General features: G+C 46.7%; 1 protein-coding gene across 2 annotated transcripts in view; it reads left to right on the top strand.

Annotated features, from left to right (window-relative positions):
* Window positions 1–6,871, top strand: part of BRD4 (bromodomain containing 4) — a 162,487-nt gene extending 155,616 nt beyond the window's left edge. For both annotated transcript variants that reach the window (XM_075346360.1, XM_075346359.1), the window contains 3 exons: window positions 1,225–1,424; window positions 3,000–3,219; window positions 3,307–6,871. In XM_075346360.1, the coding sequence (XP_075202475.1) occupies window positions 1,225–1,424; window positions 3,000–3,219; window positions 3,307–3,378 (492 nt within the window). In that variant the 3' untranslated portion in view covers window positions 3,379–6,871. The remainder of the gene's footprint in view (window positions 1–1,224; window positions 1,425–2,999; window positions 3,220–3,306) is intronic.
* Window positions 6,872–18,184: the final 11,313 nt, after the last annotated feature.

The raw sequence follows: 18,184 nt of genomic DNA, 5'->3' as shown, positions 1-18,184 counted from the left end.
CGTGGGTGCGTCCTGGGCATTACGACACCAGGCTTCGGCTCAACAAGTGTGCCAGGCAGCTACCTGGTCCAGTCTGCACACTTTCACCAAGCATTATCAGGTGCATACCTATGCTTCGGCGGACGCCAGCTTAGGTAGAAGAGTCCTGCAGGCGGCAGTGACACCCCCGTAGGGGAGGGCTGTTTTGCAGCTCTAACATGCGGTATTTCTTTACCCACCCAGGGACAGCTTTTGGACGTCCCAATCGTCTGGGTCTCCCAATAGAGCGCTGAAGAAGAAGGGAATTTTGTTACTTACCGTAAATTCCTTTTCTTCTAGCTCTTATTGGGAGACCCAGCACCCGCCCGGTTGTCCTTCGGGATTTTTTTGTTGTTTGCGGGTACACATGTTGTTCATGTTGAACGGTTTTTCAGTTCTCCGATGTTACTCGGAGTTAATTTGTTTAAACCAGTTATTGGCTTTCCTCCTTCTTGCTTTGGCACTAAAACTGGAGAACCCGTGATACCACGGGGGGGTATAGCCAGAAGGGGAGGGGCCTAGCACTTTTTAGTGTAGTGCTTTGTGTGGCCTCCGGAGGCAGTAGCTATACCCCAATCGTCTGGGTCTCCCAATAAGAGCTAGAAGAAAAGGAATTTACGGTAAGTAACAAAATTCCCTTCTTCTTATAGTTCCGTATTGGGAGACCCAGCACCCTCCCTGTTGCCTGTTGACAATTTTCTTGTTCCGTGTGTTATCACCAGCTGTTGTCGTGGACAGAGTCTCCGGTTGTTCCGGTTCTTACTCGGTTCTACTTGTGGGTGGCTATTCTCCTTCAGCTTTTGCACTAAACTGGCTAGGACTGGCTACCAGGGGGTGTATAAGCTCAGAGGGAGGAGCTACACTTTTAAGACTTTTAAGTGTAGTACTTTGTGTGTCCTCCGGAGGCAGAAGCTAAACACCCATGGTCTGGGTCTCCCAATACGGAACTATAAGAAAAAGAATTTACGGTAAGTAACAAAATTCTCTTTTTTCTCTTTCTTTTCTTTGCTCTTTCTTTTCTTCTCTTTCTTTCGGTCTTTCCCATGCTGCTTATTTTCTCTGCTGGGCTCAGCTAAACAGTGTATAGTCATGTCCTTCAATGGGATGATGAAATGCAGTGTGCATAGCGCCTACGGTGTTTATACTGTGCATACATTAACGGGCACTTTACCTTTCTTATGTGCGATTTGTCTAATTTCCCTGCAGGATCTGAAAATGAAAAGTATGGGCTCCTGGGCCAGTCTGGTGAAGAAGCCTCCGGTCACCCCCACATCAGCTGGGAAGTCATCCAGCGATAGCTTTGAGCTCTTTAGACGTGCCGCTCGAGAAAAGGAAGAGCGGGAGAAGGCTCTGAAACTGCAGGCTGAGCAAGCCGAGAGGATGCGACGAGAGCAGGAGAGGATGAGGTAAGACCTCAACTGAGCCTCGAATGCCCTAACCTGAAGGTTAGGAATTTACTTTAACATCAGGTTTTAATATTTTTTGGCCTTGGAATACCACTGTCCCCTTCTTGGAGTTTAACCCTCAACTGGTGAGGTGGGGTTTTCTACACCCCAGGGAAATTTTGTCCAGCAGGCATTCTTTGAAAAATGCTGGTATGAATCATCAATGTATTACATTTTCCGATACTTGTGGGTGTCAAAAATTTGGTATACTCATGTGTACTCAATCACCAATAAGAAAACGATTAAAACAAACGTGATCTTTACATTTTCTGTAAAAATTAGAGATTTCTAAACACTGGGGTATAGGAAGCCCCACATCACCAGTTGCGTGACAAAAATCCCACCTCACCAGTTGAGGGTTAAAAAAGCAAACAAATTGTGCTTTACTCCTCCTTCCCTGGTCCCACACCGCTGCTCCCAGTGTCTATTATTGTCTGCAGCACTGATTCATGTCAACAACACACAGTGTACAATAACTGAGCATTGTGGCTACCGGCAAAAGTGGCTGAGCTCAGGTATTGACTACAGGAAAGCTGTTCACTACTTTATTCAATAGTTTGGGGAAAAAGTGAAAAAATAAAAGAAGTGGCTGCTAAAGACTTCCTAAAAACTGACCGAAAAGAAGCTGCAAGATAGAAAACTTTGGCATGTCCTGAAGCATTTTCCTCCTGAAAAACTTCCCCGGTGTAGTGGTGTTTTAAATCTAAGTCCCCTGCCCCCTGTCATATGCTCCACCTACTGGTGGCTTCACCTTGGATCACCGCTTCTCCATCAAGCTTCGGTGGTGTGTGACCTTCTGGTGGCTTCACCTTCGATCACCACTTCTCCATCAAGCTTCGGTGGTGTGTGACCTTCTGGTGGCTTCACCTTGGATCACCGCTTCTCCATCAAGCTTCGGTGGTGTGTGACCTTCTGGTGGCTTCACCTTCGATCACCACTTCTCCATCAAGCTTCGGTGGTTTGTGACCTTCTGGTGGCTTCACCTTCGATCACCGCTTCTCCATCAAGCTTCGGTGGTGTGTGACCTTCTGGTGGCTTCACCTTCGATCACCGCTTCTCCATCAGGCAATACAAGTCTGAGAGCCTCACTGTGGCTGTGATAGACTTATATTGGGAGCTGGTGATGTAACTTCTGACGTGGCCAGGATGAAAAAAAAACAAAGAAAACTCTGCTGACTGAGCGCAAGTTTTCCTTTCTTCCTCCAACTCCATCCACATTCATTGCTCTCTCCTGCTCAGTCAATCTGACTTCTTTAAAACAGGGCATAGAGACTGACTGAATCTGGAGAAGTAAAAACCTTTGTGCTCTGTCCTCCAAGTCGAGGGGTTATTTTGTCTCCTGTCTCAGCCCTGCTCCACGGCTGAGTGAGCAGATTAGGTATGTTCCCGATGCTGCTCCTCTGACACTTCCCGAGTGATGTTTCTTTATCCTGCAACGCATCCAGAATTTAGAGTTACTTTGTTTTGGTGCATGTTGCCTATTTGGAGACGCTGGTTTTATGTACCCTGACCCCTGATATAATTTCTTTGCTCTAGATCACGGGAAGAAGATGACGCTCAGGAGCAAGCACGTAAAGTGCACGAAGAGGCTCGTAGGAGACAGGAGCAGCAACAGCAGCAACAACAACAACAGCAGCAGCAGCACGTGCAAAATACCCTTCCTGCCGCTCCACCACCTACACAAAGCTCACAGCCGATCATGGATCAGAGAGAAATGGAAAGGAGGAGAGAGCAGGAGAGAAGACGGCGACAGGCGGTAAGAAGCCCCCAGCATCACGTTGTCGGTGCGGTCACTGTAGACCCTGCGTACTGATTCTCATTTTCTTGTCTCCTGTTCCTGCAGATGGCCCCCTCTATAGACATGAATTTTCAGAGTGACCTGATGGAGATATTTGAACAGAACTTGTTCTCCTGAGACTTCAAGCTTCGCACCGTCACCACCTCCACCACTTAACTCCACTCAGCCCTGTCCCGTGATTTTCACCTTCTTGAGGGGGTTTTTTCTTTTTGAAATTTTTTTTTTTTCCTTTTTTTAAATGTCACTGCTGAGGGGCAGAGGGGACACCACCCTACAAGAGACGTTGACGTTCATATGCCCCTCATGTATTTTTATCCCCAGCCTTCGTACATGGAAACTTGGGAGTCTCCAGAAGTGTTGATACGAAAGCGAGGACACACATGGCCTCAGTATGGATAATCGTGCAGTAAAAAACCTTCTGTTTTTTCATACCACCCCTTCCCCCTCTTGTGGCAGAGCTATTTGGAAAAAGCAGAGACTCTCTGGGGTTAGGGGCAGAGGTATCCCTCTATAACCCACTTTCTGTGAGAAGTGGGGGGGGGAAGGAGCGCTCTGCATTGAATGAGGTTCACGCGCAAGAGACAGGCGTTTGGGTACAGTGCAAAGTGTGCTTGTTTGTGTCGGGGCGAAGAGGGCTGCAGAACATTGCTAATTGTGTGCGCAAACAAATCGCGATGACCTGGTGTATATAATCCAAAATGTCCTCGCAGCTCTTGGGGAGCCCATTTAGCCTTGTTTTATACTATTACATCTACTCACCTTTTCCGCCATTGCACTTTGAGTTTAGTCATCGGGTACCAGGCAGAGATGCATGGGGCGTACGTGTCGGACATTTTTTTACCGGACACGAGACGGCACGATCACACAGCGGCTGTGGCATTAGTGGAGACCCCCCTGCTCGGAGCGTACAGCCGCAGATCATGTCCCGTACCCGACGTCCCTCACCGTGTACATGTCGGCTGCATTTCACGTACAGCAGTGACTGCTCGATGATCGCCCATGGTTTTGTACACACATTTCTATGTGCCTGCAATGATTGTACTTTTATTTTTTGTTTCTTTTTTGTTTTGTTTTTTTTCTTTTTTATAATATTGTATACATCTTATTTTCACGCTGTGTACGTGTGTGTGTGTGTGTATGTTTGTCCTCGTACACCCAAATTGCTCTCGAAACTCAGGTATTAATCCCCCTTTTTTTCTCTTAAGGACGTAGAAACGGCTCAGTGTAAATCCAGTAGAACGTAAGCAAAATAGTCGTGTCCCCTTCCCTGGAAAAGCCCCGTTCTGCACATCATTGCATTGTATATCGCTTTACATGTATACTTGCGGGTGGGCTGTATACAGACACACACATGGAGTTGCATGGTTTATTACGTATTCTTCTGACTTTGTTCTAAACACCATTCTATGTATTTTACTATCGCTCTGCTGGGCTGACCCATTACATTGCATGGCTGCCTTCAAAAAAAATAATAATAATGACGCCCCCCTCCTCCGTAGTCTCCATTTTCTCGCCCAGCAGGCCTTCTCCCATCGCAATGGGCGGTGTCCTCGTATTCTCCGCTTCAACATGTGAGTGTTAAACCTGCGAATGGGCTTCGGAGCTAAATATTTACCGCGCGTGATAAAGTCTTAGACCAACTAAAGGAGTCCTGTATACACTGTAGCATCGAACGTTCAGACGACCACAATATGCTGTGAAATCTCGAGGAGTCCAGCTCGCCGCCGCCACCACCTGGTGCAATGATCTGCTCGCACACAATCCAATAGTCTGCAACAATCCCTATGCCCTTAGTCTGTAGGCCCTGCAGCAATGCAGAGTAGCTGTACCAGCCCTAAGTTTAGTGCGGGCCCTGTGAGTGTGAGTGAATGTGTGTGTACATGTGTGCGTATTTTGTGCGTGCATGGTGGGGAGGGAGGTGGGATGGTTGGGGGAGGGGGATCTTTAATTGTTTTGATCACCCTGTTAATTAATTTGATACGAACGCGCCTTCCCTGGAACTTTCCGACCCATACCCTGTCTCTGTAATTTTACTCTTGTTTTTATTTTATTTTTATTTTTGTTCTTTTTTTATTTTATATATAAATATATATAATTTGAACTGTTAAAAAAACAGAAAAACCTAAAAAAACAAAACTTAAATCCTTTATGTGCCATACGCTCTGTTTCCTGTATTCTCCACCCAATTTTCCTATTGTTTTCCCACTTTTTTTTATTTTTTTAAAGATAGTGTAAACCCCCTTCTGCATTCCCTCCCCCCTTCCGCATTCTCCTCCCTCCTCCCCCTTCCGTATTCTCCTCTCCCTTTCCTCCCTCCCGCATTCTGCTCTCCCTTTCCTCCCTTCCGCATTCTGCTCTCCCTTTCCTCCCTTCCGCATTCTCCTCTCACTTTCCTCCCTTCTGCAATCTCCTCTCCCTTTCCTCCCTTCCGCATTCTCTTGCCCCCCTCCCCTTTCGCATTCTCCTCTCCCTTTCCTCCCTTCCGCATTCTCCTCCCCCCCCTCTCCCCTTCCGCATTCTCCTCCCCCCCTCTCCCCTTCCGCATTCTCCTCCCCCACACCCCCAATTCATTTTCCTGAGCAAGCAGGCACAGAAGTCTGTGTTGTAACTGATTTCATGCAATAAAGTCTTTTTTTTATTATATTTTCATTTCATTTTACTTTTGCTGCATATACATAAAAGAAAAAAACAAACAATAATAATTTATGTTTATGGTTTCAGCCAGTTTGCCTCTGTTGCTCACCTCTAACTCCTGCCCATCCTTATCGTTCCCCCCCCCCCTTTTTTGTTTTTGTCTACCCTGCCAGAAGGGTGTGCTCTCTTCATCTGCGGGGCATGGTGGTAGTGCTCTGCGGAACCGGTGGAGGGTGCGCGGGATTGACACATTGGCAATATTGGGGAGCCATGTAAGATTGTGAGGGTGATACTTGTTCAGTATTTGCAAAGTGATGATGGGGTTCGTGATGCTCTGCAGGGGCGGAAAACTTTTTTTTTTTTTTTGTGAGGATGGTCAACTTTGGAGGGAGATCAGGACAAGATGCACTTCCATATTCCCCATCCTTTCTATTCATCCATAATAGATTTCTGGAAAATGCCCATTTATTTCTGGTATTACTGACTAACGGGCGTTTTTTATTCTCGAATCATGGTCCATTCACCAATTAAACAGTGTTCTGTCTCCAAACGTCATCTTGATTCCTTTTTCCGATTGCCTTACTGGCCCCAAAGTGGCTGCACCCTACTATTATACCAGTCCATATGTCATCACCCTTTTATTTTATTTTTTTTTATTATTTTTTGATATTTTTATCCTTTAAGCACATAAATAATGTAACTTAGAAAAAAATAATAATTCACTTTTATTTTTGTTCTTAAGGAATAATTTAGGCACTTTACCCATTCAGTCTTCATGTAGGCCTCGTCCATGACCTGGCACAGCTCTTAATAAATCATGTAATTATACAGGGAAAAAAAATAATTCTCATATCTGGGCAAAAATTACCTGTTTTCCCCAAAAATTAACCTCTGTTTATGAATGGTCTATATTTCGGACCAAAAGGTAGAAAAAAAGTATACAGGGTCGTCCAAAAGTAGGTGTATTAGGGTTATCACACATGGTGTAAAGTGAAACTGACTCAGTTGCCCTTAGCAACCAATCAGATTCCACTTTTCATGCTTCACAGACTCTTTGGAAAATGAAAGGTGGAATCTGATTGGTTGCTAATGGCAACTGAGTCAGTTTCACTTTACACCATGTTTGATAACCCTATTACACATACTGTCCACCTACTTTTGGACCACCCTGTATATACTCTATAGCAGTATACTGTGTTGTTGTTGTTTGAGGGAAGTAGCAGTAAATGTGTTTTGGCCTCATAACTGCTGCGGGTAGGGCGAAATGGCGACATCAGTTCTCAGAAAGGTTGCGCAACGGCAGACATCTGTGTAACGTGCTGTGAGGCGACTATTTTAGGGCTATGATTTTAATGTAAAATAAAACCTGACGTGCATTGAAATCTACGGTTAAGTGAGTCACGAGACGCAACAGAAAATGAAGCTTCTTTATAAACATGTTGTAATCGATGGCTGTCGCAACGCGACACCCCAGGAAATCATTAGATGGGATGTCAAGTGTTGCGCAACAAATGTTATGTATCCCTATCCTTAAACTATCATCCATGGTCTGCCTAGAAGTCAAGCATGCTGAACCTTTCATCTGCCCACTATGGCTCAATTGACATCCAGGAGGACCAGGGTACATCATCTAAAATCCTGCGCATGCGTCGCCAGTCAGGTCAGTGGCGCATGCGCCGCAAGTATAGTGAGTTGCATGTGCGCCGCCAATCAAGTGAGTGGCGCATGCACAGGATTTGAGAAGCACTTAGGATGTCAAGCCATATTGAATAAATCAAAGACTGTTAGGCAGAGCTTCACCAACTCCTTAACTTAAAGGGGTTGTCTGGTAAAGAGAAGGTATCCCCTATCCACAGAGTAGGTAATACCTTGCATATCTATACGGTCCAACCACTTGGACATCTATAGATCTATAGTGCGGGATTCTTTTATCCCAGTGAGATTGGAGCAGCCGTGCACATATTTAACCGCCTATGTATTTTATTAACTATGGGACTGCTGCGGAGCTGCGCTCTGCCCATAGGTAATAAATGGAGCGGCAGTCCAGCATGCACACTAAAATAATAAGTGTACTGCTCCTGGTGATCTTTGGATGTCCCAGTGATCAGACCCCCACCAAGCTATAAGTTATTACCTATCCTATGGATAAATCCTCACCATACTTCTTTCAGACATGGCCTTTAGGAGAATCTGGCAACTGCTGTGGCTAGAAAACCCAATGATAGAGTACGAGAGCAGCACTGAATGGTGGGGGCCGGAGATTTGAGGGTTAAGCAAAACATAAAGTCCCCTTTAAAGATGGGGTTGTATAAAACTAGCAAATCATGGCTAATTTGAGAAATGGCGCCACTCCTGTGTATAGGTTGTATCTGGTATTGTAGCTCAGCCCAATTCAAGGGGTGGGGAGAAGAGGAAGACTGTAGCCATGCTCCTCTAATCTTATACATCCTCTAGAGATGTTAAACACATTTCTACAGCATGAGAACCCTTATTTTATACAAAGTTTGTTGTTTTTTTTTAAATTTTAATAAACTAAAACCTTAGAATAGTTTTTATTTTTAAATTATATTTTTGTGGGTTTCCACTGTAGATCAAGCAGTTCTAAATAAATTGTAAAGAAAATATTATTTTTATTTTTTTTCCATCATTTAATCTCTATTTTTTTTTATTTTTTCCACCATTTCATCCCCTCTATTTTTATTTTTTTCCACCATTTAATTATTATTTTTATTTTTCTTTGTCGCTCCATTGGGAGACCCAGACAATTGGGTGTATAGCTATTGCCTCTGGAGGCCACACAAAGTATTACACTTAAAAGTGTAAGGCCCCTCCCCTTCTGGCTATACACCCCCAGTGGGATCACTGGCTCACCAGTTTTGTGCTTTGTGCGAAGGAGGCAACACATCCACGCATAGCTCCACTTTTTAGTCAGCAGCAGCTGCTGACTATGTCGGATGGAAGAAAAGAGGACACATATAGTGTCCCCAGCATGCTCCCTTCTCACCCCACTGTATGTCGGAGGTGTTTGTAAGGTTGAGGTACCCATTGCGGGTACGGCGGCAGGAGCCCACATGCTGATTCCTTCCCCATCCCTTTTTACAGGGCTCTGGGTGAAGTGGGATTTACCGGTCTCCAGGCACTGAGACCGTGCTCCATCTACAGCCCCTGGAGAAGATGCTGGATGGAGCGGAGTACATCAGGGACATGGCCCTGCTTCCTCAAGGTACTCTGTGTCCCCGTGCATTTGGCGCTCACACCGCAGCATGCTGGGTGTTGTAGTGCGCCGGGGGACATCAGCGCTGCGGCGCCTGTGCCATGGCCTCATTCAGCTTTGCTGAAGCAGGCTCACTTATGGGAATTGGTCGCGCCGGCCGCTGGGACTGCGGCGCGGCTGGCACTTGTAGTGCGCCGGGGACTTCAGCGCGGCCTGCGCTTTTACGGCGGCCGCGCTGATAACTAGAGTCCCCGGCTTTTGCGGCCTGCTTCCGTTCGTTCCCGCCCCCAGACCTGCCAGTCAGGAGAGGGGCGGGACGCTGGCCACTTCCAGGAATCGGTCGCGCCGGCCGCTGGCAGCGGCGCGGCTGACACTTGTGGTGCGCCGGGGACTTCAGCGCGGCCCGCGCTTTTACGGCGGCCGCGCTGATAACTAGAGTCCCCGGCTTTTGCGGCCTGCTTCCGTTCGTTCCCGCCCCCAGACCTGCCAGTCAGGAGAGGGGCGGGACGCTGGCCACTTCTATGAATCGGTCGCGCCGGCCGCTGGAACTGCGGCGCGGCTGGCACTTGTGGTGCGCCGGGGACTTCAGCGCGGCCCGCGCTTTTACGGCGGCCGCGCTGTTAACTCGAGTCCCCGGCTTCTGGGCCTAGCTCCCTTCGTTACCGCCCACAGCCCTGACAGTCAGGGTAGGGGCGTGACGCTGCATAGAGCAGAGCTGAGAGCTGGAGTATGTTTTGCATACTCCACCCCTCTCACTGTGTGCACTGTGAGTCCGGATTCCCGCACTTTCTCAGGCACGCCCACGGCTTCCTTCTCTACAAGGACACCGGCAGCCATTAGTGTCAGTTTCTGTACGATACAGAGACAAGTGTGGAAGACCCTGGCATTCTGATAGTCACACAATCGCTGTAACAGGCGTTAAGCAGCACCTGTGGTGCTAACCCCACTAGTGCAGAAGTGCACTTATAGATATGCTTGTACTATATACATTGCACTGTTTGGTCGCACGTTGTATATACCCTCCTGGATTATGCGGAGGAGTTATCAGCATATTCTCTGTGTAAAACAAAGGTGCAGAACCACATGTTTTTCTATACAGCTGGTACAGCATGTACGGCTATACGGCCGGCAGGTACATAGACTCCCAGTATGCACTAATGGCCATGGGATGAGGACGGTGTCTGCAGTATTTACTGACAGTTTTTCTGAGACTATGGCTATGATACTAGAAGCCTAGCAGTCCGGACATGTCTCTCACAATATGGGCACTGTTGAATCATTGATCCATGGCCCCCCTCAGTGTGAATAACTAACAGCTCCGGGAATGTCACACGCATCCCAGAGTCACGGCTCTGCACGGACGTCAGTCCCAGACAGCCTAAGTGGGCTCGCTATGAGCGGCCTCGGTTTCATCAGGGTCCTAACAGAAGGACTCGCTGTGTAATGAGGCGGAAGTAGCGGCTCAGGATTCTGATCCTGAGACCGCTCTCAATCTGGATACACCTGATTGTGACGCCATAGTAAATAATCTTATAGCGTCCATCTATAGAATGTGGGTTATTTCTCACAGCTCCTCCAGTGGAGGAGTCAGCTTCACGTATTTTTCTGGACCACTCTGCCTTCAGAGAGGCAGTCCAGGAACACCACGCTTATCCAGATATGCGCTTCTCCAAACGGCTTAGGATACACGTTATCCCTGTCCCCTGACTTGGTCAAGGACTGGACCCAATGTCCCGAGCGGCATCCTCCAATCTCCAGGCTTGTAGCTAGATCCATAGTTGCAGTGGGAGATGGAACTGCAAACTCAAAGATGCCACTGACAGACAGATGGATCTCTGGTCGAAAGCCATCTATGAGGCTGTCGGCGCACCGTTGGCTCCGGCATTCTCTCCCTTGGGGCACTCCAAGCTATTTCAGCTTGTCTTACACAGATTGACACGGTTACACGTACATCTGTGCCGCAGGTGGCATCCTTAACCTCTCAAATGTCTGCATTTGTTTCTTACGCGATTCAGGCTGTCCTGGACTCTGCGAACCGTGCGGCGGTAGCCTCCGCTACTCCGTGTTTTTAAGCAGAGCCTGGTCTCTGCTGACCGACTGTTTGGTGAGCGTTGGATGTAACCATCAAACAGTCCAGGGGTAAGGATTCATCCTTTCCTCAGCCCGGACACAACAAACCCCAACAGAGCAAGAGGCAGTCGGGGTTTTCGGCCTTTTCGAGGCTCGGGCAGGTCCCATTTTTCCTCGTCCAATGTGGACTCAAAAGGATCAGAGGAGCTAAGATTCTTAGCGGGCTCAGTCTCGCCCAAAAAAGCGACAGTCTGAAAACCCGCTTCCAAGGCGGCTTCCTCATGACTTGCGGCCTCGGTCGGTAGCAGGCTCTCCCGCCTTGGCGATATTTAGCTGCCATAGGTCAATGACCATTGAGTGTGAGACATTCTGTCTCACGGGTACAGGATAGAGCTCACTTCTCGTCCTCCAACTCGATTCTTCAGAATTTCTCCACCTCCCGGCCGGGCCGCTGCTCTTCTGCAAACAGGGTGCACTCTATAGGCAGAAAGAGTGATGACCCCCGTTCCTCTTCAGGAACAAGGTCACGGTTTTTACCCCAAATTCTTTGCGGTATCTATAACAACGGGCCGTTCCGTCCCGTTCTGGATCTAAAAATGCTCAGCAAGCTCGTGGACACCAGGCGGTTCCGGATGGAATCCTCCGCCATGTCATCGCCTCAAGGTCCCAAGGATATTTCCTAGCATCATTAGGCATCAAGGATGCTTATCCACACGTGCCGATTGATCCAGAGCACTAGCGTTTCTACGCTTCGTTATAGGAGACGAACACCCTCTGTTCGTAGCTCTACCTTCCGGCTAGCGACAGTCCAACTGGTCTTCGCCAAGGTCAGGGCAGCAGTAGTCACAGTCCTGCACTCTCAGGGTCACTCTGTGGTCCCGTATTTAGACGATCTACTTGTCAAGGCACTCTCTTAGGAAACATGCCAACACTGCCCGAACGTTGCGCTGGAGACTCTCTAGAGTTTTGGGTGGATCATCAACTTTTTAAAGTCAGATCCGACCCCGACCCTATCGATAACATATCTAGGCATAGAGTTTCTTACTCTCTCAGCGATAGTGAAGCTGCCGCTAGACAAACAGCATTCACTACGGGCTGCAAGCTCTTCTTTAAGAACCAGTCGCACACATTGAGACGCCTCATGCACTTCCTACGTAAGATGGTAGCAATGGAGGCAGTTCCTTTCGCGCAGTTTTACTGCGTCCACTACAATGGGACATTCTCCGCCAATGGGACGAGGAGTCGACGTCCCTCAACAGAGTCGTCGTTCTTTCTCAGGCGGCCAAGGAATCTCTACGGTGGTGGCTTCTTCTCACCTCTTGGTCAAAAAGAAGGTCCTTCCTATCCCCGTCCTGGGCGATAGTTACGACAGACGCGAGTCTATCAGGGTGGGGAGCAGTTTTTCTCCACTACAGCGCTCAGGGTACGTGGACTCAGCAAGAGTCCACTCTTCAGATCAATGTTCTTGAACACAGAGCAGTGTATCTTGCCCTACAATCCTTCCAACAGCGGCTGGAAAGCAAGCATATCCGACTTCAGTCGGACAGCTCCACAGCGGTGGCATACATCAACCACCAAGGAAGAACGCGCAACCGGCAAGCCTTCCAGGAAGTCCGGCAGGTTCTGATGTGGGTGGAAGACACGGCATCCACCATATCCACAATTCACATCCCAAGTGTGGAAACTAGGAAGCTGACTTCCTAAGTCGCTGAGGTGTGGCCGAAAGAGTATGGTCTCCTCACCCGGACGGGTTTCAGGAGATCTGGCGCCGCTGACAGAGGCCGGACGTCGATCTAATGGCGTCACGGCACAACAACAATGTGCCAGCTTCATGGCACGGTTTCACAATCATCGAGCTCTGGCGGCAAACGCCTTAGTTCAGCATTGGTCGCAGTTCCAGCTACCTTGGGTGCCACCTCTGGCATTGTTGCCCAGAGTACTGCGCTAGATCAACACCGACTGCGGCCGCGCCATCCTCGTCGCTACAAATTGGCCGAGGATGTTGTGGTACTCGGTTCTGTGGTGCCTCACGGTAGGCTAACCGGGGGCACTACCAGACCAATCAGACTGGCTGTCTCAAGGGCCATTCTTCCATTTGAATTCTACGGCCCTCAACCGGATGGTGTGGCATTGAGTCCTGGAACCTAGTGTCGTCAGGATTACCTCAGGACGTGGTTGCCACCATGAGACAGGCTAGCATACCAACGTCCGCCAAGATTGACCACAGGACGTGGAAGATGTTCTTATCTCGGTGCTCGGCGCAGGGTGTTTCTCCCTGGCCGGTTGCATCGTCTATGTTTCCTTCCTTCCTGCAATCTAGGTAGGAAAATGGGTTGTCGCTCAGTTCCCTTTAGGGACAAGTCTCAGCGCTATCTGTATTTTTTCAGAAACGACGACTTCCTCAGGTACGCACGTTCCTACGGGGAGTTTGTCTTCTCAGCACTCCGTACAAGCGGCCGTTAGAGCCCTGAGATCTGAACAAGGTTCTAATTGCTCTCCAGATGCCGCCTTTCGAGCCTTTGAAGGATGTCTCCCTTCCCGTTTTTCACGGGAAGTGGCCTTCTAGTAACGGTCTCGTCTCTTAGGAGAGTTTCCGAGCTAGCAACGCTCTCATACAAACTCCCTTCCTGGTCCTTCACCAGGACAGGGTAGTTCTGCGTCCGGTTCCGGAATTTCTCCCTAAGGTGGTATCCCATTTTCATATCAATCAGGATATCACCTCACCTTCTTTGTGTCCTCGTCCAGTCCATCAATTTCAGAAAGATTTGCATCTGTTGGTTCTGGTGAGAGCACTCAGGTTCTACTTCCCGCATGGCGCTCCTGCGCCACCCGGATGCACTCTTTGTCCTTGTCGCTGGTCGGCGTAAACAGTCGCAAGCTTCCAGATCCACCCTTGCTCGGGGGCTCGAGGAACCAATTCTTGAAACCTACAGTTCTACTGGGCTTCTGGTTCTCTCAAGGCCGAAGGCCCATTCTACCAGAGCCGTGGGTGCATCCTGGGCATTACGGCACCAGGCTACGGCTCAGCAGGTGTGTCAGGCACCCACCTGGTCGAGTCTACTTACTTTTACCAAGCATTATCAGATGCATACCTACGCTTCGGCAGACGCCAGCCTAGGTAGATAAGTCATTCAGGCGGCGGTTGGCCACCTGTAGGAGAGGGCCGTTTGACGGCCCTATCATGAGGTATTCTTTTACCCACCCAGGGATTGCTTTTGGACATCCCAATTGTCTGGGTCTCCCAATGGAGCGACAAAGAAGAAGGGAATTTTGTTTACTTACCGTAAATTCCTTTTCTTCTAGCTCCAATTGGGAGACCCAGCACCCGCCCTGTTTTCTCGGGGTTTTTCTGTTTTTTCGGGTACACATGTTGTTCATGTGGTATGGTTCAGTTCTCCGATGTTTCCTCGGATTGAATTGGTCTTTAAACCAGTTATTGGCTTTCCTCCTTCTTGCTTTGGCACTAAAACTGGTGAGCCAGTGATCCCACTGGGGGTGTATAGCCAGAAGGGGAGGGGCCTTACACTTTTAAGTGTAATACTTTGTGTGGCCTCCAGAGGCAATAGCTATACACCCAATTGTCTGGGTCTCCCAATTGGAGCTAGAAGAAAAGGAATTTACGGTAAGTAAACAAAATTCCCTTCTTTGCCATCATTTTATCCCCCCCTCGATTTAATTAATTATTCCTCTTATTTCACAATATTTATCAAAACTTTTTAACTGTTTAATCTGCATTTATTTTGCGGATTATTACACCCCATTAATCCTGCCTATAAATAATGGCCCCAGAAGAAAAATTAATAATTATTTAGGGTATTACTCTACGATGGCCGATTTGGGCGGCTCGGGACGTCATTTACACCACGACCATCATCATCTCCTCATCCAGTCTCGCACCCAGTGTGACTTCTTGATAGATTTGGACTTTGGGTGTTTTTTTTTTTATGTAGGGGATTGGAAGAACTGACAGTGTTAAACTCCTCTTTTGTGTATTTATTAGGATCCATTACATTCAAAGTGATCTAATGATTTGTATTAATCCAGTTTTTAAGTAATCCGATCAAGCATTACATTTGTGAACAGATAGCGAAAGAAGACGAGGGTTCTTTTATTTTCTTTATATATAATTACATGACTGGCAGAGTATACACATGGCCTTCCGTTTGGCCTCGTACCAGTATCCATAAACCTATATAGTACTTTTTTTTTAATTTATTTTTATTTTTTTGCAGAGACCCTGCAGAGCATCACAAATTCATATAAATACAAAAATACCAAATTTATATCAAACTACACATGTATCACGGCTTGTATTACCATGTTCTTATAATTAAAGACTGTCTGTGAATTTAAGAAATAAATAGAATTTTTACTCTACAGTTGTGCAGATGTGCTTCTAATAAACCATTCAGGGTTTTTTTTTTTTTTGTTTTTTTTAGACATAGATTTCTGCTTTATATAGTAATTTGCTGCATTTGTTACCCTATCAATATTAGGATATATACAGGGTAAGCCATTTTTATGGATACACCTAAATAAAATGGGAATGGTTGGTTGATATCAACTTCCTGTTTGTGGCTCATTAGTATGTGGGACGGGGTAAACTTTTCACGATGGGTGGTGACCATGGCGGCCATTTTGAAGTCTGCAATTTTGGATCCAACTTTATTTTTTCCAATGGGAAGAGGGTCATGTAACACATCAAACGTATTGAGGATCTCACAAGGAAAACAAAGGTGTGCTTGGTTTTAACATAACGTTATCCGTTCATTCGTTTTTTACAATTTTAGGACCACATTAAATGCCCATTGTGTTGGATTTTCAATGCAACCCTCTTCTCTCACTCTTGACACACTGATAGCAACACCGCAGAAGAAATGCTAGCACAGGCTCCCAGTATCCGTTGTTTCAGATGCTGCACATCTTGTATCTTCATAGACAATTGCCTTCAGATGACCCCAAAGATAAAAGCCTAAAAGGGTCAGATCGGGAGACCTTGCTGGCTATTCAACTGGCCCACGATGACCAATCCACTTTCCAGGACACTGTTCATGTAGGAATGCTCGGACCTGACACCCAAAATGTGATGGTGCATTGACAATCCAACACAATGGGCAGCACTTTGAATGCATTTTATAAGTGGTCATAAAATTCTAAATCACTAATGAATGAATAAAGTTACATTAAAACCAAGCACACCATTGTTTTTCTTGTGAAATTCTCAATACGTTTGATGTCTTACATGACCCTTCCCATTGGAAAAAATAGTTGGCTCCAAAATGGCTCCAAAATGGCAGACCTCCAAGTGGCCGCCATGGTCACCACCCATTTTGAAAAGTTTCCCCCCTCCCACATACTGATGAGCCACAAACAGGAAGTTGATATCACAATCCATTCCCATTTTATTTAGGTGTATCTATATAAATGGCCCACCCTGTACATGTGTGTATAATATCTATCCTTATACACTACATTTGCAAACGTATTGGCCCCTTTCACAATCCTCCTACAGGAGCCTTTATGGCCTCCAATTCTCAATCCATAGATGTTAATCCATTTGCGGCTAGAACAACTTCCATTCTTTTGAGAAGGTTTTTTTTTTTTTCTTTTTACAAGATTTTTTACAAGATTTTTGGAGGAGTCTGTTGGCTCCCCCCCCCCCACCCATTCATCCAGAAGAGCATTTGTGAGGTCAGACCCTGATGTTTAGCAGTGGCCAGGCTCAGTCTCCTTTCTAGTTCATGGTTAACCTTTTAAAGAGAATCTGTCACTGAGTCAAACATGGCCAGTTTTCGCTCTAATTTGACTTCCGCTGCTCCCCTGAATACTCGTTTTGTTTTCCGTAAATCTGATATCAGGTTCCAGAAATATGGGTTTTTTTTATTTGGTGCAAATTGTTTATGGTCTGTGTGAAGGGGGTGTGGCTCACAGGATCCTCAGGGGCGTATCTTTAGGCTGCTGTGCATAGTTACCCTGTAAGCCCCTGAAGGAACTGCATGGCTGATTAAAAGAAAAAGTGAATACTAGGGGTTAATGGGAATAAAAGAAGAAAATCTGCAATTTTTCACCTTGTCATCGGTTTTTCTTCAGAATGTCATAACTTGTTTGCAAAATGCTAGCGTATGCCGAAAAAGGACGGGAAAGGCAAAAAAAAAAAACCTGTCCCTCTAGAAGACCCAAGTCTAGACCAAATTGGAGGAAGGAAAACATCCCAGCGGATGGAGAAGACAAAGGTTTCATGGTGTTCCATGGCAGGACAGTAATGGATTACGTTTCACTTCAGCCCTCAGGATAGAACACAAAATGGGCAGGTACCCAACAAAAAGTGGTCAAAATGCCATTGGCTGTTGGGCTCACAGAACACTGGCCATTTTTGTGTACTAAGTAGCTCAATTTTTATGTTTGTCGTAGCAGTAATGTATGTCTATATTCTCATATTCATTTTCCCACGTATCGTAGCACTGCAGAGTGCAACTTGCTCCTTTTTGGTACGGTTTCATGTTAAGTTTGCACCTGTTCACATTCGAAAGGTAGGATGTGCCATTTGTCTTTTTCTTTGAAAATAGGTCCTAGTGATGTCAGTGTTTTTGATCAGAGTTTCACGAGTTCTCTGAGAATTTAAAAAAAAGTTTCTCCAGGTCCTTGGAAAAACGAACCCATAGATTTTAGTTTAAGTTTGATCTGATTTAGCTCAACATTGGACAAGTCTCCCTGATTTTACACAGAACTCTGAGCACAAAAACCTCATGGAACGGTAAACCGCTCCATTCACTATGGTAGGTACTGGTGCTATCCGTAAAAACCACTGTCTGAGGCCGTGTGCGCACTAGAAAGTGACTTTTTCTTAAGGAAAATCTGGACCCTCAAAGAATCCTGCACCCGCGATAAAAAAAAAACTGCACCAAAACCGAAACAGCGGAAAATCCGCGGGTATAAAAAACGCAGTGTGCGCACAGCATTTTTTTAAACCCAGAGGATTTGCTGGGGAATGACTGCAGCAATGTT

This window comes from Anomaloglossus baeobatrachus, chromosome 4 (assembly GCF_048569485.1).
Source record: "Anomaloglossus baeobatrachus isolate aAnoBae1 chromosome 4, aAnoBae1.hap1, whole genome shotgun sequence".
Lineage (NCBI taxonomy): Eukaryota > Metazoa > Chordata > Amphibia > Anura > Aromobatidae > Anomaloglossus > Anomaloglossus baeobatrachus.
Note: the sequence above shows the minus strand (reverse complement) of the source record. Positions and strands in the feature narration are given on the sequence as shown.